This window comes from Pseudochaenichthys georgianus, chromosome 23 (assembly GCF_902827115.2).
Source record: "Pseudochaenichthys georgianus chromosome 23, fPseGeo1.2, whole genome shotgun sequence".
NCBI classification, from domain to species: Eukaryota; Metazoa; Chordata; class Actinopteri; order Perciformes; family Channichthyidae; genus Pseudochaenichthys; species Pseudochaenichthys georgianus.
Window position 1 is genome coordinate 13381409 of NC_047525.1, and position 20570 is coordinate 13401978.

A 20570-nucleotide genomic window follows, 5' to 3' on the forward strand; every position below is an offset into this window, starting at 1 on the left:
TGAGTTTAAAATAAAAGCTTGTTATAGGTGATAGTTTATAGGTTTTCAAGATAATACAAATATTATTTAATTGAACGTTATACTTCAACCTTGAACCCTACACGTTCTAACCCAAACTACATTGTTATTGTCACAATTTTGTGTTTAGTATTTTTTTTGTATAAAGTTAGATATTGTCTATCTCCTACTATGACAGGGCACTGAGGCAGAGCTAAAATAAACTCAGCAGCCAGCAGGCCTGTTGTCCATCTCCAGCTGTCAATCAAGATAAGGTGAGCGTTATCGCACTTGTGGCATCTGTGTCTGTGTGAAGGTTTATCTCAAGTCATTCAACCGCTCAGACGCCTTCAAAATAAAAGCATGGAGCTTGAGTTTTTACCTCTATGGTTTTTACTCAAAAGCTTCAGTTCATAAACAAGCCGTTTATTTTAGATAATCAATACGATTTAATTTATTAGAATTTGATAATAGTAAACTATAGGCATTAGAGTTGCAATTATGGATTATATTGGTTATCGATTATTCTGAATTGTTTATTGTCTGGTTTATTTGTCCACTATTGATAATCAGGGGCCAGGGCCCAAGGTGAGTTCTTACCTGGAATCATCCACATAAACATTAATTTACACAATTTCAAAAGCCTGCATAAAAACAATACAGTTATGATATTTAAAGTGTACAAAAATAAAGCGTATACATCTTTTAGTTCAATTTTATTTCCTTCTTTATTCTAGGGATAGGCCTACAGGAGTTTTAATTTGAAAACCGGAAATGGAGGTATTCTTTTTTCACTGTCTGTCTTGATGGTGGGGGATGAGTAATAGACAGGCATGCATCAATGAGATACACACCGCCTCACAGACCCTCACTGCTCGGCCTGTTTCATGTTCGAGGCTCCAGGCCGCGGACAGCCGGCTGTTTGTGACCCGAGCTGAGGATGCGGGAGCAGGTGTGGGCCTCCTGGCTCCCCCGCTGCCTGGTGCTCATCATCACCGCGCACACTTCATCTGCGTCCGCCGAGCTGCGGCCGTGCGTCAGGGTGAGTGCCTTTATTATTGTCTCCATATCATTTAATGCTACTTGTTCTAAACACAAATGTGTAGCTTTCTAACAAGCCAAAGTAGCTTCAGTCTTTTTTAAATTCGTGTTCTCGTCTAGAAAATTGAAAATATATTTTAATGGATGATCCAGTCAATAAAATGGCCATGCATGCATGCATGCAGAAAGAAACAACCACATTATGGCTTCTCATAATGAACAATTAAAAGGAAAACAAGTCATTTGCCAGCTTAATATATTGGCTCAATTGTTTTTTGAGCTATATATGCGAGTCCACACGGTCCCCCAACCCAATGATCGGCTTAAAATGTGGTTCATGTTGACCATACAGACGCTCCATGGCTAGCAGCGGCCAGGTCTGCCCGCTGAGGAGGAGAGAGAACCGGGGGCTTTTTTCTCCCATATCCATTTTTTGTTCATGTAAAAATAATAATGTTATAAGACATAGCCTGCTCTGTCACAGGTAAAAGTGTTGCATTCAAAAGAAAATACAAAACTAAAAGTGCTAATTAGAATGTTTTTTATATATAATATTTCAGAATAATTTACATTAATGATAAGAGCAGCTAACACACCTTTAACATTTGTTATTATTATTATTCGTTTTTAGATGGTATTGGATGAAAGTGAAGTAATATTTACAGTGTCAAGAGACTACATGTGGTTTATTTTTCCCAGTTTAAGTCTAATTTATCCAAAATTATGTTCAGGCACTCTTTCGCCCTGATTCAATAATACAAAATATCAGTAGCCTATTGGAAGCCAAAAAGATTAATGTTCATCTTTCCTGTTGTGTATACTCAAATCCTAAAACCTCCAGTCTAGATAATCTCCTGACTCAGAGTATGCATGGCGTTGAATGTTATCCAATGTCCCTCCTCTCGCTTTTTCTCATCAGTCTCCTTGACAACTAACGTGAGTCACCCTGGAGACCAGCGCAAAACATTAGCACATTTTTATCAGACTCACCTTTCCCCCCAAGCGCTGTTGTTTGTTCAGCAGATGAATCTGAGCACATGTTTCCTTAGTTCATTAATGAGGTGCTCGTCCTCTCACAGTTTGTACACAGATTGCATGCTTGTGTGTGTGTTGGGGGATGGGGGGGTTCGGAATGAAAGCCATTTTAGTTTTTGCAGAGAGCTGAAGCTTATCTTTACTGCACACACACCCACCTGCATCTGCAAACCATCTGATTACTTCCCCCCCGTCACATGCCACAGGTCGTTTCTGTGTTTGTTCCTGTTTAATTAGCTGCTGAATGTCAGTGCCTTGCTGCAGCCAGCTCCTGTTCTCCGGTGATCCTCTGTCTGCCCAGTGCAGCAGCAGGGTCGGGGGAGGAGATGGATATCTGCCGAGGGAGGCTTTGGACTCAAGAGAACTCGAATAAAAAATTAAAAAAGGACAACCCAAGCCCTACTTACGGGATGTATTGCCTTAATTCTGTAGAAATTGCATAAAGCATAAAACTGATTTAAAGTCTTTTGACAGTTAGATATTCAAAGGTTACATCAGAACGAGAGGAAAGTGGGTGACATTGAATATCAATATTAAATATGCTCACTGTACTACTTCTTTTTTTACAGCCAAAATATACATACTAAAAGTCTAAATGCCTGTAAATATGACTTTATATAGCAATAATAACGTGTGTTAGGTTACATGGAACCCTAACTAGCTGCCGGCTGTAGCTTCACATTTAGTGTAAAGATAAAAGAAGTCCAAATCCTAATAGAATGTCCTTAGCACACCTAAACATAATATTTATGAAATACAAAGCTGTTTGTTATTTTATATACCAGTTAACCATTGTTTAGCCCATAATATAATCAATATGGCATATCAAATAAAAAAGCAATAAATGTAAAAGTGTGGGAACAATATTTATTTTTAAAATGTTATTTTATGAGGTTATTTAAAAAACGAAATAATAGAACAACAAGTCAATAACTTGTAATGTATGAGGTTAATGGATAATAAAAATCAATACTCAGCTCTTGTATTGAACACACTCGTAATTGTCATGTTTAGCTTGTTTCTATGGAGATTAAAAGCACCTCATTATAAATTGCCTTGGACAAAATGTTCCTCTTAATGAATGTGCAATCATTCGAAGAGGAGCATGATAATGACACAAGCAGTCGTCCTTGGAAAGAAGCGTGCATACAACCGCTGTCGTGCCCTTAGTGGACCATTCGTTTTACATTAGGTTGGTTGGTTGCCCTTGGTGATTAGGGTGAACCATCAACTTTTAAGCCGGCTTTTGTTTTCATATGAAATCAGCTTCATACTCGTAAAAAAAGTTATGTTGCGTCCAGAACTGTATCTGAATCGAGATGAAGCACTTTGAGGAGTTTGCTTCGCCTGTGGCTGTCGTGCACTAGTCAGGGTGGGATACACGGAAATAAGGGTGTAGAAAATAAACAATGATTTATGCGTGTATGTGTCCTGGTTTAATAAAAGGAGTCTACAGTTCGGCTGCACATAATATATTTTAATTTATATAGCGCTTCTCATCTGCCAAGACAAATCTCGAAGTGCTTCACAACAAGGGATACTGATACACTTTGAGAGATTAAACAAATAATTGTAATAATAATAAGAAATCAAAATATAAAATAGAGTACAAAAATAAAAGTCGGAGATAGCGATAAAAATGGCAGTACTCCAGGTGTACCATGCTCAAAGTTTATTGGAAGGCCTGCCGAAAGAAGAGGGTCTTAAGGCCGGTTTTGAAGACCTCGGTGGAAGGGGCAGATCTCAGCTGATCTGGGAGGGAGTTCCAGAGGCGCGGGGCGAATGAGCAGAAGGCTCGGTCTCCCATTGTTCGGAGACGTGTGCGGGGGATGTAGAGAAGAGGAGCGTGGCTGGAGCGGAGAGAGCGGGTAGATGTCTGGGTATGAATGAGGTCACAGAGGTATTTTGGGCTTTGTCCATTCAGGGCTTTGTACGTGAGGAGCAGAACCTTGAACTGGATCCTGTAGTGGACTGGGAGCCAGTGTAGTTTTGCAAGTATGGGGGTTATGTGTGCGGACCTTTTTGTACCGGTGTACTAAGTTTTGTCTGCTAACATATGTAAAATAGAGAATTAGAAATGGACATATGACCGCACACAGGACATTATTTTTTGGACTTGTAGTTGTTTAATTTTCTCTTTCTACTGCACTGTTAGTGTACAGTTTTATTATTATAATTTTAACTTTTTTTATTATGCTGCTGTGTTTGTTGTGTCTTTGTAACTCTGGCACAACAATTTCCTTTGGGATAAATAAAGTCCTATCTTATGTTATCTTAGCTTAGAACAACCGAAAGGGAAACAAAAAATGTCGACCAAATGTCAAAATAAAGCTTCCTGATTTAAAAACACAAGCATACCCTGCTTCATCATCTACGTTACTCTTGTTGAAGATGCACTTGTCTTGAAGTGTCCTGCTTGATAACACACATTAGCATTGAGGCTGATGCAGGTATATAGTCATCAACCAAAGTATTTGACTATTGTACCTGACTGTGTTGCAAGAGCAAAATTCAAGGGATCACCAAAGTGATCAGAATTCATCCTGAGATGAATATCTGTTTCTAATTTCATTGACATGCTTTTATAAGATGTTGAGATATTTCACTCGAAACCTCATGGACAGAGGATTACTAAAATCAATCAGAACTTCTGAAAAAGTGTGTTGCTATTCCATGAATGAGTTGCTGAAATATTCCGTCGGCACCACAGTGATCCATTGGATGGTGTGTTGATCTTGTTGTGTGTCTGTGTGTGTTTTGCAGACGGAATACAACTACCAGTACACAGAGTGTGACAGCACAGGGTCACGATGGAGGGTCTCCATCCCCGTCACTCCAAACTCCTGCTCAGACCTCCCCCCGCCAACCAGGGGAACAGACTGCTGTAAGTACTGTTTGTGTTTCTGGATGTGTGTGTTACTATCTGTGTGTACATGTCAATATGACCCCTTTCCCCTAACTGTCCCACAGCTTTCTCCTGTCCGGCTGGGAAGTTTTTAGAGATGAGCACGCAGCAGTGCACGCCGTGTCTGGCCGGCTCTTATTCTCTGGGCAGTGGTCTCCGTTTTGACCAATGGGACGCCATCCCTGCAGGCTTCACCAACATGGCCAGCTTCTTAGACCCTGGGCCAAATGGAGAGGACATTCAGGCCTGTAACAGGTGACTCAGACACTCACTAACACTACTTTTCTCACAGGTTCAATCAGAGTTCAGGAATGACATGTTATGACATGTGTTGTTTTTTTTGCTGAGTGTTGTTTTCCCTTGCTGCAGCTCATCATGGACGCCACAGGGTGTGTATCTCGAGTCAAACCGCGATGAGTGCACAGTGTCTCTGGTTTACGCCGTCCATCTGGAGAAACTGGGCTCCGTCTCCTTCACCTACCAGTACCCCGACAGCAACATCTTCTTTGAGTTCTATGTAAGCACTTTTAAATGTCTTCTTTAATATAACACATAGTGATGTAAGCCATTTGGGTTAAAAATGGCTTGCCTAAATAGGTTTTATTATAGCTTAGATTCCACTGAAATTAATATCTATGATATTCCTGAATAAAATAGCAGTCAAATCTACCTAGATCTGCTGTTATAAACCTGCCCAGGCCAAGTTTTCTTATAATTCTTAAATAGTTAAAGAGTAGTATCAATCTAATCATTTATTTGTCTTTTAAATGTCACACTTTAGATAGTGGGTATTTATGTGCTTAAAGTGCGATCAACCTTTAATGGTTTTGTCAGTTTTTAAACATTTAAAATGGAAGGAACTACATATCAGCTCATCACATCCACTTCTTGCAGCTTTTTTCCACTGATTGTTCCAAGCAATCCACATATACCCTGGTTTACAGTTATATGAAATGAATGTGTAGTGGAGGTTTAATGCGAGATAACAGCAGCTTTTTCCTGGAAGACTATCTTACTGGAGAATACCTGCCATATCAACTTGTGTTCAGGTCCAGAACGAGCAGTGTCAGGAAATGGCCCAGACTGATGACCAGAAGTGGATTAAAGCCACCAACAATGGGGAATGGGAAACACACACGGTGAGTATCTGATTCTGCTTCCGTTAGTATAGGGACAGTGTTTTGGTTTTGGTGTGCTTCCTCATGTGTATGTCTTTTTTGTTTTAAGGTGAGTCTAAAGACCGGTACTAACATCCTCTATTGGAGAACCACCGTCATCCTGGTGGGAGGAAAGATGGTGAAACCTGTGCTGCTCAAGAACATCCAAATAGAAGGTAAAGCAAACACTCGTTAACAACATTAGGCATTCATGAATTTAACAGTTGTAGCTTCCTTTTTGATTTACTATAAGCTACTATAGATGCCTTTGAAAACAGACATTCCCAGCACGTTATACTCACAGTTGACTGGTCCGTTTTGTGAGGCTGGCTTGATGTTATGCAGCTCATGTGGTTGATCAAAATAAAATAAAATAGTTTCCACACATTCAACAAAAAAAGTAGGCCGTAAATCCAAACAATAGAGGCAAAAGTATAGCGTTAATTGATTAATTTTATGGATGAAAACTGTGTCTCGTCGCTGTCTTTTATACAGGTTGCCCATAGCCGTGCTCCGGATAAGGTGGCGCTGTGGGAATTGTAGTCTTTTATCTTCCATGCACCTCAGAGGTCAACACTAATACAATTGAAGCTTTTCACAAAACAAAAACTGGCTTAAACATTAGCAATAAGATGTAATAAATACAGTGGATGGAAACGTTTGAGATGAAATCAGAGTCTTCTTTCTTGGATATACAATTATAAATGAATAATTCCAGGTGTTGCCTACACATCTGAGTGTTTCCCGTGCCGGCCCGGGTGGTTCAGCCCGGCCCCCGGCTCCTCATCCTGTGAGCCTTGTCCCAGCAACACCTTCTCCATTAAGGGGGTCTCCTCCTGCACCACCTGCCCTGAGCACCACTACTCACGTATGTACACATTTGACGTTGCTGTATAATATTGTCCTCTGTAGAGAAAAAGACTAGACCATATTCTGTCTGGGCATGTTTTTCTCTGCATCACTGTGTACTGGATCATCGCCGTCTCCCTCTCCTCTCTCAGATGAGGGGTGGGCCGAGTGTAAGGTGAGGCCGCCGTGCTCAGAGAAGGATTATTTCCAGATCCACACGGCCTGCGACAGCGAAGGAAAGGTCAGCAGCATCCACACGACACACACTCACACACATCCTCACCTTTTTGCTACACAAGGACAGACGCACCCTCTTTTGTATAGGGTTTGAATTAAAGGTGCATAAACAATTTAACATTTTCAAAGATTTCTTGACAATTAGGTTGTTTAAAGCTTAGACGATTGAGTTAATAAGCTGAAATAAAGCAAATTAAAAACAATTTAAAGGTTTTTAGACTTTACAAAAGATACATACAAACAATAACAAACACCCATGATAGGTGTTTTATGTAAAAGGTGATCAGCATGTCATTGTTTATTTTTGGTCTGATGTTTACACAAAAAGATTATATATTGAGTTATGCTGTGTGCATTTATACTGATGTTAATTTACTTAATTGTTATCTGTTTTGACTGCATCACACTCACACATCAGAAGACGTTTAGTCAGCTCTCTCAGGGTATTGTGTGTCAGAAACCAGAGAAGTCACACTGTGTGAGGAAAAGATGAAAAGCTTAGTGGACGCTTTGCATGTCATCTGATCCAAAGTCAACTTCGTCGGCTCTCGTCCACGACCTTGGCTTGTTTAGATTCACCCCTCTGAAAGCGCTGAGTTAGAGTGATGACGATCAAAAAACAGAAAAGAAACGCAATCTATCTGTCCTCCATTTAAGACAAATGTATGTCTGTATTGTTCCAGGTAAAATGACTTTATCTAATCATTTTTTGAAGAATCCTAAATCCCCGAACTCTGTGGTGTTGTGTTTTACAGACGCAGGTGTTGTATCGGTGGGTGGAGCCAAAGATCTGTGTGGAGAACGTGACGGGGGCGTTGGAGCTGCCTGCCACGGCGCAGAGAGAGCCCTGCCCCCCCTGCAACCCCGGCTACTACAACAGCAACGACTCCACCTGTTTGCCCTGCCCAGCTGGAACCCACTCAGATGGCACCTACGGTAACCATGCCCACACCTGGCCTCTGGGGTTACTGATGCTGCTGTATTCATACAATTCAAGCTTTTTACTCTGCATTTATCTAGTGAAAGAAAACCAAACATCTAAACAGGACCCAGCTGGATCATCCACTATTGAATAGATGGTTCTTGTGCAAACATAATGTTTTGAAAAGGAGGAAAATACCATTGTCGTTGCTAAATAAAGCTTCTGTGTGTGCTTGTGTTCCAGTGTGCACCAAGTGCCCTGCAGGGACAGAGCCGGTGTTGGGTTACGAGTATAAATGGTGGAACGTGCTGCCCTCCAACATGAAGACTTCCTGTTTCAACGTCGGAAACTCCAAATGTGATGACATGAATGGTAAACACAACAAAGTCAAGCTTGAAGTACTCTCTAACTTTCCATTAAAGAATAGAAAGCTCCAGAACAGATACTTAAATGGCCAGATTGTTTTCCTAAAGCTTTATTATTAGGTTGTGTCCATCTGAAATCACTATTCACATACACACACTTGTTTCCTCTGTGCAATATACAAACCCTTTACTATTTAATACTGTTGTTACTGACTTCTACTTCATTCATTTGATACATTTCACCTACTTTCACAATGCTTTTTTCCTATTCATGACGTATGCTTTGCTTCGTCTACTCTATACATTTCCCTGCTTGGGGGCAAATGAAAGATTTCTGATTCTGATATGTGTGCACAGATCTGTTATCCAGATTGAATGAAGTTGAATGTGTTGCATCATGTCTGTTGTTCCTCAGGATGGGAGGTTGCAGGGGACCACATTCGCAGCGGAGCAGGCAGCTCAGATAATGACTACCTCATCCTCAGCCTGCACGTGCCTGGCTTCAAGTGAGAATGTGTGCTTTTCTATGTACATTTGGGCACCTCAGAAAGTAGGCAAGATAATGCAAAGTAGGTGCATATGGTGCAGGTTGTGTGTGGTGGATTGAGCCTTGATTGTGCAGCCTGATTGCTTCTGGCTAAAATAAGTGGCAAGACGCTTTGGCTATACTTTTTAAATCTCTGCCTGTGTTTGTGTTTCTGGTGGCAGGGTCCCAGCCTCTCTCGCAGGGATGACGGGCAGTGAGTTTGGACGGATAACCTTTGTGTTTGAGACGCTGTGCTCTGGTGACTGTGAGCTCTACTTCATGATGGTGGGTGTTTTTTATCTGTGTGTTTTAGTGCAGACGGTAGTAATTAGATTAGACACGTTTTACCAGCAAGCAGAATAGTGACATTTCTCTCAGTCTATTACAGTGTTCTGCATATTGTTGCTCAGTTTTACAACCCTTGTTTTCCCATGTCACTGTGCCGCCCCCTGCAGGATGTGAACAGGAAGAGCACCACAGTGGTGGAGTCATGGGAAGGCAGTAAAGGGAAACAGTCGTACTCACACAGCATGACCAGGAACGCCTCCGTCGCATTTACATGGGCCTTCCAGAGGACCAACCATGCTCATGATGTGAGTACACACACACACACACACACACACACACACACACACACACACACACTCTCACACACTCACACACTCAGAGTGCCTTTATCCCTTTAATACAATGCCTGTGCTTGTCATTCTCAGTAATAATTATCTAGAATAGGGAGTTTTGTCTTCAGCTAATCTAAAAATATTGGTGTTTTTAAGCCATAGTAGAAAAAACGACCTCCTTGGTTCAGATGGATAGTCTTGATTATCTTTATAAAATGTAACCATTACTTGCTTAAAGCAGTCGTAGATTTGTATCTCAACAAATGTGTGTGTGTGTGTGTGTGTGTGTGTGTGTGTGTGTGTGTGTGTGTGTGTGTGTGTGTGTGTGTGTGTGTGTGTGTGTGTGTGTGTGTGTGTGTGTGTGTGTGTGGTGTGTGTGTGTGTGTGTGTGTGTGTGTGTGTGTGTGTGTGTGTGTGTGTGTGTGTGTGTGTGTGTGTGTGTGTGTGTGTGTGTGTGTGTGTGTGTGTGTGTGTGTGTGTGTGTGTGTGTGTGTGTGTGTGTGTGTGTGTGTGTGTGTGTGTGTGTGTGTGTGTGTGTGTGTGTGTGTGTGTAGGTGCGTCAGTATGTCAGTGACATGGTGAAGGTGTACTCCATCAGTGTGACGAACGTCCTGGACGGCGTGGCGTCGGCGTGTCGGGCCTGCGCTCTGGTTCCTCAGAACTCTCAGCGGGCTGGCTCCTCATGCGTTCCCTGCCCTGCTGGCTTCTACATCGACAGAACCACCAACCGCTGCCAGGAGTGTCCGCAGAACACACACCTGGCCGGACGCCACACCTACGGCCAGGACGCGTGTGTCGCCTGTGGGCCTGGAAGTATTAGCGACAAGGTAAAGTGATGTTTCCTCCTCTTTGTGTTTGTGATACAAAATTCATTTTGTAAGCAGCTTGTTTTAGCAAACAGCTGTCCTACAAACAAGCCTAAAATATACTTTTATTTCTTCAAATCAGCAACAACTGATCCAAGCATTATGTTAACACATCCGACTTTGTGCACATTTTGGTCAAACATTTTTTGATTATATCTGATCACAAACAACAAAAGGCTAACAAGACCAATATATATTAGCATTTATTTCAATTGATTCTATGATATAACTTCTATATAAACTCTTTGGAGTTCTTGCTGTGATTCTGAACATAAAATAGAAAAATGTTAGTTGGATCATTTATATTGAACATTTTATTTACAGATAATTACATTTGAATAAAATGTAACGAAGGGAAATCTCAACATTGTTGTTTAAGGAATATGATAAGCAAATCAATATTTAATAAACTCCATATTATTTAATTTATTTAGTTTATATTATTTTTCCATGTATTGATTATCATGAACTCAACCCATGGTATAGTCGTCTATACAGTACTTTAATTTGTTAATATGTATTTCCTTTCAGGAACACTCTCGTTGCTACAGCGACTGCTCCTTCCACACAGAGAACAACCGTACGCTGACCTTTGACCTCAGCCCCCTAAGCGACGTTGCCTCGGTGACCATCGGCCCCAGTTTCACCTCTAAAGGCACAAAGTACCTGCACCTGTTCAACATCAGCCTGTGTGGCCACGAGGTACTTCACACATACTCAAAATATGTTTAAATCTTCACATTCTTTATACTAAAACTATCCTTCAGATCAGATCTTTTTGAGATGTTGAACTTATTCTCCCTCATGGTTAGCTGTCTTAAATTAAAGCAGCACCTTTTAATGTATTTGAGTTATATTTTTGTCAGCATTACTTTCTTTTAGAAATCAAATAGTCTTTTCCATGTAGGCCTGTCACTCCTGTTTGATAGCATTTATTAAAGCGTAACCATAGCAACCGACATATGTATTCCTATCTGCTCGCTGCTCCAGGGGAAGAGAGTGGCAGTCTGCACAGATAACGTCACCGATGTGTCCACCAAAGATGACCAGAGTGATCCGGCGCAGTTTGTTAACTCAGTGGGCAGCTTCATCTGTCAATCAACCATCATCCCAGCAGATGGGCGGGGCTTCAGGATGGCCATTTCCTCCCAGTCCATCAGCCTTGCAGACAATTTCATCGGTACAATGCTTGTTAGATGGCAGTATGTGGATCTGTTAGCACTAAATGTTTAATATTCCATTAATATCTTTATCGTGTTTTTTCCTAGGAGCAACAATGGACTCTATTCTGGATGGTGTGAAAGCTCAACCTGAACTTTTTACGGAAAGCTCAAAGGATGTTCCAGATATCAACTTCTTCTACAGGTACAGTTTGAGGAGTGGTGGAAGAAGAACTTGGATCTCTTGCTTAAGTAAAAGAAGCAAAAGTCAAATGTAAAAATACGCTGTTACAAGTAAAAGTCCCGCATTTAAATGACTGCTATATGGCCCATTTCAGAATCATATACAGTATATTAAGTTACTGTTGATGCATTACTGTGTTCCTCCCAGCTGATAAAGGTGGAGCACATCTTTATCTATTTGTATATAGCTTCATATAGTAAGGTTCTTGATTTAATTGACTTTTTTTACATTACACCAATGAGTGTGAGAAACAAATGCAGAGTGAGTGTTTGTTGTTTCTTATGTTTCTAACTGTGCCCTTTTTTCTTTCAGGTCAACACAAGTAACTGCTTCATGTGATCAGGGTCGCAGTTCAGTCATCACCGTTCGCTGTAAACCTGAGAAGTCTGACCGAGGAGAGCTCTCTGTGCCCAGGTATGGTAAATGTAGGGGATGACTGCTTACTGTGGATCAAAAATGTGTTGGTGCTCTTGAAAATCAAGGGACTGGAAAGGTTTCTGGCACTCTACAAAATAAGAACAAGTACATGACGTAAAATATATTAAAAACAATGTACAAATAAAGTTAAAACATGTGTAAATAAAGTTCTGAATTAGGATTGTGGTGCTCCATAGATGTCCCGGCCAACAAATCGTATTCTACAGACTTAATGAAATATATTTGTTGGCTACAGATCCTCTCCAAAAAAGAGTCAAAAATAATTGCAATATGTTTTTATTCTTCCAAATAGTACAGTCCTAATAAAATGTACAATATGTGTTTGTGCAGCTCCTGTCCTGCAGGAACTTGTGATGGATGTACGTTTCACTTCCTGTGGGAGAGCGCCTCTGCCTGTCCACTCTGCACTGAGGACGACTACCACCGGATAGAGGGGGCCTGCAGGGGGGGGGTCCAGGTAACACACTCTTTATTTATCTGTAAAATGACCCAGACCTAAAACACATTTTTATTATATATTTTGTATTATCTACACTATCTACATCTTACTAATAGCAATGAATAAACAAGCAGGAATAGTCACTCTGCTAAAAAACTAATATCAATCTATGGTATATTTATTATGTATAACAATTCATTTTGGAGAAGCCTTAATATATTTGACGAATATTCAGGTTAAATGTGAAGATATAATTCTAGATATAAACACCTTAATAATCCCTTAAACCAACACCTTACATTTCTTATTTGTTGCTATGTCTAAGATTGACTGAACAATGCTTTATAATTCAGTTCAAACTACTTTTATACTTCCCTTAGTTAAAAACACAACTAAACATTGCTACATTTACATTGGCAGACCTCCCTTGTGCTTTGCATGCCAACTCTTTTCAGAAGCAAATCAAAATAGACTTGATTCATGAAGCCAGCAACAAATAGAAAGTTCTCCATCTGTCTCCCTCCACTCTCTCCAGGAAACTCTGTTTGTGTGGAACGATCCAAAGCTGTGCACCAAAGGCGTGCCGCTGCCCCCCCGCAGCTCCTCTCCCTGTGAGGCCATCGCTCTGTGGCTGAAGGTCGGGGTGGGAGGCGGAGCCTTCGTGGCCGTGCTGCTCGTCTCCCTCACCTGCTATTTCTGGAAGAAAAACAAAAGGTGAGACGCAAATACCAATCATACGCCAGCAGCAATCTCAACATGCGTATTACATCACCTTCATTTGTTTTTAGAGGAATAGATGTCATGGCTGTTTGTCAGCGACAGTAAAGAAGTATACATTTTATTTATCAGTCCTCGAGTAATGCGTTGCCTTTACCTTCAACTTCTTCGTTTTTTGCTTTAGTTAGATAACTATTAATAACTTTGTGACTAACTATATAGTTAATTAGCACAAATTGTGACAACCATATGAATTATAATTATTCTTAGACTGTGTCATTTGAATGCATTTTAAAGGTTTAGTGCAACAGAAATACACTTATTCCTCTTTTTATCCCCTTAGTCATCTTGTGATCTTGAACCCTCAGATTTATCTTGATCAAAACTCGTTTTTTGTTAATAAAAAAAACATTTGGTAGAATCACTTCGATTTTTAGGATGACCGTCTATGATAAAATGTAAGCTATCTTTTAGGGGGAAAACGTTTTAGTATCCGCATATAAACCCTGACACAGTGGATTTTTTTACTGTGCTAAATAATATGTTGAATCACCATGACGGAGTCCCTGTGGTCTGTGTTCAGGCTGGAGTACAAGTACTCTCGTCTGGTGATGTCGGCCAACAGAGAGTGTGAGCTGCCAGCTGCAGACAGCTGTGCTCTGGCTGAGGGGGAGGAGCCTGACGACGACGTGGTCTACACCAAGAAGCCCTCCCTGCTGGGGAAACTCCGCGCCATAGCTAGCAAGGTGTGTATCTGACTGATTATAAACTACATTCACTGAGCATGTGCTGCATGCTTTTGTCCTGTAATGCCTTACTCAACTACACATATTTGTACCTCTAAACCCAAATCTTTATAGCCCAATCAGTTTTAATCCTACTTGTCGAGCCATCATACTGCAAGACGTGCCATTTGCAAAAAGTAATTCAGCCTCTTTGCTACAGACTAGAAGAAAATGCATGTTTTTTCCACATCTCAAACAATAACAATTAATTGTAATGAAATGTTGAAACAAGTTGATTAGAAACGTGAAATGTATCTTTGCTGTGTGTATGTTAGAATAATTGTATTGTTATGTATATATGTAAACTTTGATTTATAAAAAAACATTATCCTTGGTCTAGGTCACTCTTTCTTGTTTGCGTATATGTTGCTTTCACTTAATTTGCTTCTATTTACAGTATTACTTGAAATTGTACCTACTTTACTCTTCACTGTACTTTTTGTTAAAGAGCCAACACAGTTTCATTGTTCTAAGCACTATGAAGATAAAGATATATTACTCTGTAATATCTGTGTCTTTCAGCACGACAGGGGAGAGAGCAGTGAGTCTGTGCAGCTCAACTCGTCCCACAGTGACCGATGGATCCTGGGATGAACAGATCCAGACGGAGAGAGAGGTGAAATAATGGAGGAAGAGTCGGTCAGTGACAGTGTCCGTCACTCCCCTGCTTCTCATGTTTCCTTAACCCGCCCTACATTGTATGCAAGGGGGGGGGCACAAAAAAAGACCTCATGATTGCCACTCGGACGCAGGCAGAACTCGACTTTTATTCCTCTAATACCCAGGAAACACGCTCCTGCTTTATTGCCATGGAGGCTCAAGGGCGGCACCTGGAAGAGAAAATGCTTTTGATGTTTTTTTGTATTTTTTGTAATTTAATTTGGTATTTTGCTTTCTGTTCAGAGTCATGTATTTATATCAATGTTTTAATGATGAACCTTTATTAAAGTCCTATTTGACTTTCTGATTTGTTTGTGGCTGTTTAAAGTTCATACAGTTCAACTCATGTGTGACAGGTATAGGCCTTTTTATAATAGTAAGAGTACAAATCTGCAACTTTTTTTATAATCCGTTGTCATTTTGATGCATTTTCTTTGGTGGTTTCAATGTATGAAAAGTGAAGATTTACTTAAATAATTTATAATTGCAATCAGGACGATTAACTTAATTAAAACTCTCTATGCAGAAGAATGGCTGTTGTGATTGTTATACTGTTATCCATTATAGGCCACCACTTGACTGATATTATTCATGCATTTATGTAAGAGCATTTTACTGTTGTTGTTTTATGTGGAGGTCATTATTATAGAATAATCTACTGCATATGTTCTCATATTATGTATTGATTGTCACATTTACTCAAAGTGACACAAAGCGAGTTTTGTCCAAATTATTAAAATAAATAACAATTACTCAAAGGAAAAGCACCTAATCTTAATTTGTTACGTTTTTTAAGATGCAAATGTATTTTTTTTATTACATGACAGCAATGGAATGTGAATATTTGATGTTGAAATTAATATCACTTAAAACAAATATGTGAGTTATTTTTAACAGCCATATTTACCAGCCAGGGGTCTTTGCCCGACTGGTCCTTCTCTCCAGCCCCAGAGACACGCCTCCTCTCCCGGGTCCGTCCTCCGCCATGCTCCGCCCTCTCCACAGATTTTACCCTCCTCCTGTTCTGCAGCCATCGAATAAACTTCAAAGCCGACTTCACAATCATTTACAGCAGTCTGGTTTATGTTTTCACACCGAGGGATGCTGTGAGGGGAAAGCAGCTGAAGTTAAGCCGGAATGCGGAGGTGTTTACCGGCTGAATCCTGAGACGTTAGCGGGGAGATGCGTTCATAGCAGACGGTAGGAAACTACCACAACTATCTCTCTTTTTCCTTCTCTTAATCGCATGGACTACCAAACAATCACGGCCTGAACCTCCAGTAGAGATATCTTAGTTTTCTGTATTCAAACCCTAATATGTTTTATTCTCACGAAATATGAAAATAAGTGCGTTTAGAACTGATTTTAGTGCTTATTTTTGCCTAATTAAAAGCAAACTTTCCCGAAAACCGCAAACTGAAGTTCAGACCGTTGACGTCACGTCCTCTAGAGATACAAGATACCTCCGTCGCATATAAATAAATAATACAAACAAAAAAAGCATTTAAAGCAGTTTCATTTACAAGTCTTCAAGCAACCTATTAAAAAATATATCTTCTATTAAAGCTAAATGTCCATTATTTTCTACTACCTAAGCAATGTTTTCCACTTCCATTTTTATTTTTTAGCTCTAACGTAAACTACTAATCTACTATCAAAACAATTGGCCATTAATGTTCTATTAGTGGAGCTCAACAACTGATATAATCATAAACAAACATTTCTGATAAATGATCCCTTAAATTAGTATTTAAAGAATTTGGACTTTGATTTTGTACTGATACGTCGTTATTTATCTAAAAGGGTGGCTGTCTCTATCTCTAATTAATCTCCAACGTAATGGATAGGTTTTTCTGTACGGAAAATAATTATTGGCCAACATATACTACTTTTTACATTTTTAATCTATTTATAGTTTTCTTTAAATGTCATTTATTTGACACTGGATTATAAAAAAAAAAATGACATTTATTATGTAGCTGTTATTTTCAGTGTACAAAGTCTATGTTACGTCTTTGACTCATATAGAAGTAATTAACATAAGTCCTGTATGTGTTTTTTTTGGTGTACATGTTACTGGAAGATGCATGTTTCTATAAAATAGTTTGTAATTAATGTGGGATGGGCCTATAAAGAGAGCATTGTTGGTTCTTAATCACAGAAAAAAACAAAAATTGGCATAATTTAAAGCAAGCCTGTACACAACAAACAGTATGTGTGAATGTTTGTGTTCACTGGTGTGTTGCAGGTACACATCTAGAGCTCCTCTGTTCTCCTGCTAGTTGAAGTGGTAAGTTTACCTCTTGTCATTTCTGGGTGGTTTCAGCATGACATGACATGTAGAACTAAATGTTTACCGTCAGTGGGATTTAACGAGAAACTAAGAGGTTGTGAACTACAGTATGATGTCTGTGGTGACATCATACTGTAGTTTGTGGTAACTTAAACAACCTGCAATAGATGAAAGAAAACCTAACCATAGCCAGTCTTTGTGATGTATAGTATACTTTTAAATGAAGCAATCTAGATTAAAACGTTGTTATGACATCATTGTGACTCTTTTTTAGTTTTTTATTAAATACTACTTTTTTTAACATTTCCATGACATATTTTTGCGATGTTTTTTCCCTTTTATCATATACTATTATTCCCTGCAGTGCCTGGCGATTCAATCATGGCTCGAGGTTGCATCTGCTGCGTTAAATACATGCTCTTCCTCTTCAACCTAGTCTTCTGGGTAAATATTTCACACAAACAGCCAGAAACTTTGACCAAACATCAAAAACAGATCAGAATGCCAGCCAAAGCGTTTCATTATCAATAAATCAACAGGAAGTGTGTGAGTTTCCTGTGTTTGTGTGTTTCAGCTGGGGGGGTGTGGGCTGCTGGGGGTGGGGGTGTGGCTCTCGGTGTCTCAGGGCAGCTTCGCCACCCTGTCACCCTCCTTCCCCTCGATCTCCGCCGCCAACCTCATCATCACACTTGGCACCGTCATCATGGTGACCGGTTTCCTGGGTTGCCTTGGGGCCATCAAGGAAAACAAGTGTCTGCTTCTGAGTGTGAGTAAACTACACTACCCATGAGGCATCACTGTTTTGCATTGATATGAATGCAACATTCTGCTTTTTCTTTCTCTGGTTGGGTTTAAAAGACACTTTTATTTAATTTTTCTCCAGTTTTTCATCGTTCTGTTGATCATCCTCTTGGCAGAACTTATCCTCCTCATCCTGTTCTTTGTCTACATGGACCAGGTAAGACTCCATGAAAGAACATTATGTATTTATTAACCAATCATCTCATGCTGTGGGCGAGTGTGACCACCTTTTCTTTGGTTTGCCCAGGTGAGTGATAATGCCAGACGGGACCTGAAAGAAGGCCTGGTGCTGTTCAACACTGATAACAACGCTGGTCTCAGGGATGCATGGAACACCATACAGGGAGAGGTATGCTATGTAATGGAATTACAGCTTACAAGTTATAACTTTTTTAAATAAACTAAAAATAAAATGTTCATGAAAAAACACTATATATATATAGTATTATATATTGTACTTTATGATATACTATACTATGACTTTTAAAAAATGTTTTTGATATGTTTCTATGATATTTTGTTATACTATGAACATTCTTTTACTTTTTCATGAAAAACTCTTCTCTGACTTATATGGACTTATTTGTACTTTGTTGACAGTATGCCTTTTTTTGCATTTGTATTACTTGCTATCTATTAATTTTTTATGTCATTAAATTGCAATTAATATAGTATATTTTCTTCCTGTTTCCTTCTCTCCTGCCTGTGCACAGTGGCGGTGTTGCGGTGTGAACGACTACAACGACTGGTTCATCGCCCTGCATGATAACGGGGTTCCTGACCGCTGCTGCCAGCAGGTTTACCCGGGCTGCGGACGCAACGCCACCAACACCTTCTGGACACGGGTCAGTGGGTTTATCTGTGGCTACGAAGTCTTTGAAGTTGTGATAAAGTTGTGCTGTGACAAGTTTATAAGAGTCAAAACACATTGTTGTCTGAATATAAACAAAAGCAAAAGTCACACAGTGTTTGCTTTAAACTTTCTGATTTGCCATTTGTCTTTTATTCCTAAATACTGTTGATGTGGGTTTCAGGGTTGCTATGCGAAGGTGGAGCAGTGGCTGGATGACAACAAACACCTTCTGGGAACCATCGCCATGTGTGTGTTGGTTATACAGGTAAGCAGATCTTTATCGCAGGCTGCAAACGGCACATATGTTATTGTATTGTAATAACATAGAATAGTAAATGTCAGTTTAGTATGTTGAAAAAACGCCATAGTATGTCGACATTTCAGAAAACTATTTTGGATAAATAATTCTTTGTATATTATAGTATAGTATGTTAGAATAAACATCATTGTATAAAATATCCCAAAAAACGTATAGTATGTCGAAAAAAACCTCATGGTATGGTATGTAAAAATGATCAGAAAAAAAAATGCTAGTATAGTTTGTTTTTTCCGACGTACTATACTAAAACTTTTCCCGAAATGTTCGACATACATTAAACATATTACGTTTTTTTTTTATGTGTAATATTTGCAATTTGTTAGATAAGGGTCCCTTATGTCCAAAACTTAAAATAAGTCTAGAAAAATGGTATACATGGTATACATGGTATAGTATGGCGAATATTTCAGATAAAAAGTCATTCGTATAGTATGTCAAAAAGAAGTCATAGTATGTTGGAAACATCATATTAAACTGATAGTATGTTGAAAAAAACCATCATGGTGTAATAAATGTATAAAATCGTTTCATAAAAATCGCACAACATTGTATGAGTTATTTCAAAGATTTGTAATACATACTATCTCATAGAAAGTAGAATTGTACAAATCTTTTTTTTCTTCTTTTTAACATGTTTTTCTTTTCCCAGCTCCTTGGTATGGCTTTCTCGATGACACTCTACCAGCAGATCCACCGAGCGGGGAAGAAGTATGAAGCCTGATGATCGTCCCAGACTGTTACCATGGTTTCATAAAAGAGTTGTCACGTGTGCCACTATAGCCTTAAATCTCACATTCTCTCTGTCTATTAAAGTAGTATTCCATGTGGTAGCTTTTTAAAAACACACATTAATGCATGTTTTTATGTGTAATATTTGCAATTTGTCTCTGTCAAGTGAACACAGGTAAAGTGGAAGAGTGGGGAGAATTTATTTTTTGGGGTTGTTAAGCTCTGCCTGTGGAAAAATATATGATGTGTGTACATTTAGATAAAACAAGTATTGTGTACTAACATGTTCAATAAAAGCACTCTTCACATTTGTGATGTTTCTGATAATTTACTTTTGTTTTCTTTGGTCCTGCAAAATGTAAAACTACAGAAAAAAACAACATTATAATATGTTAAAAAAAATTGCATATGTCGAGTTATAACAGAAAAAACATCAAAGTTAGAGTATGTCCAAAATAACTTCATAATATAGCATTCTGAAAAAGAACGTTATACCATAGCGTGTCAAAAGTGTACTAAAATGTCATAGTATGTCAAAAAAAAGCTTGTATAGTGTGGCAACATTCTTCATAGTATGATGAAAAGAACCATCATGGTATAGTCTGGCAGTGG

General features: G+C 39.3%; 2 protein-coding genes across 2 annotated transcripts; both read left to right on the forward strand.

Moving 5' to 3' along the window:
* Positions 1 to 814: 814 nt before the first annotated feature.
* On the forward strand, positions 815 to 15712 carry LOC117439095 (endosome/lysosome-associated apoptosis and autophagy regulator family member 2-like). Its single transcript, XM_034074832.2, has 22 exons — positions 815 to 1039; positions 4837 to 4957; positions 5044 to 5233; positions 5348 to 5495; positions 6028 to 6117; positions 6206 to 6311; positions 6854 to 7003; positions 7137 to 7225; positions 7977 to 8157; positions 8387 to 8515; positions 8924 to 9014; positions 9217 to 9319; positions 9490 to 9627; positions 10209 to 10481; positions 11052 to 11222; positions 11511 to 11700; positions 11789 to 11885; positions 12237 to 12338; positions 12693 to 12819; positions 13337 to 13515; positions 14102 to 14264; positions 14826 to 15712. Exons 1-22 carry the CDS (start codon positions 938 to 940, stop codon positions 14895 to 14897), a joined length of 3012 nt encoding a protein of 1003 aa, XP_033930723.1. The 5' UTR covers positions 815 to 937; the 3' UTR covers positions 14898 to 15712.
* A 275-nt stretch (positions 15713 to 15987) lies between these two features.
* On the forward strand, positions 15988 to 20269 carry LOC117439096 (tetraspanin-9). Its single transcript, XM_034074834.2, has 9 exons — positions 15988 to 16163; positions 17212 to 17253; positions 17621 to 17700; positions 17831 to 18022; positions 18140 to 18214; positions 18305 to 18406; positions 18771 to 18902; positions 19092 to 19175; positions 19879 to 20269. The coding sequence occupies exons 3-9, from the start codon at positions 17638 to 17640 to the stop codon at positions 19948 to 19950; spliced, it is 720 nt and encodes a 239-aa protein (XP_033930725.1). The 5' UTR covers positions 15988 to 16163; positions 17212 to 17253; positions 17621 to 17637; the 3' UTR covers positions 19951 to 20269.
* The last annotated feature ends 301 nt before the right edge of the window (positions 20270 to 20570 follow it).

Excerpts from the sequence above, each read along its gene's own strand:
- LOC117439096 (XM_034074834.2), top strand. The coding sequence starts at position 17,638 with ATGGCTCGAGGTTGCATCTGCTGCGTTAAATACATGCTCTTCCTCTTC. Across the intron at positions 18,215-18,304 it reads TCTTTGTCTACATGGACCAG|GTGAGTGATAATGCCAGACG; the intron begins GTAAGACTCCAT and ends TGGTTTGCCCAG. Across the intron at positions 19,176-19,878 it reads TGTGTGTGTTGGTTATACAG|CTCCTTGGTATGGCTTTCTC; the intron begins GTAAGCAGATCT and ends TTCTTTTCCCAG.
- LOC117439095 (XM_034074832.2), top strand. The coding sequence starts at position 938 with ATGCGGGAGCAGGTGTGGGCCTCCTGGCTCCCCCGCTGCCTGGTGCTC. Across the intron at positions 7,226-7,976 it reads CCTGCGACAGCGAAGGAAAG|ACGCAGGTGTTGTATCGGTG; the intron begins GTCAGCAGCATC and ends TGTGTTTTACAG. Across the intron at positions 11,886-12,236 it reads GATATCAACTTCTTCTACAG|GTCAACACAAGTAACTGCTT; the intron begins GTACAGTTTGAG and ends TTTTTCTTTCAG.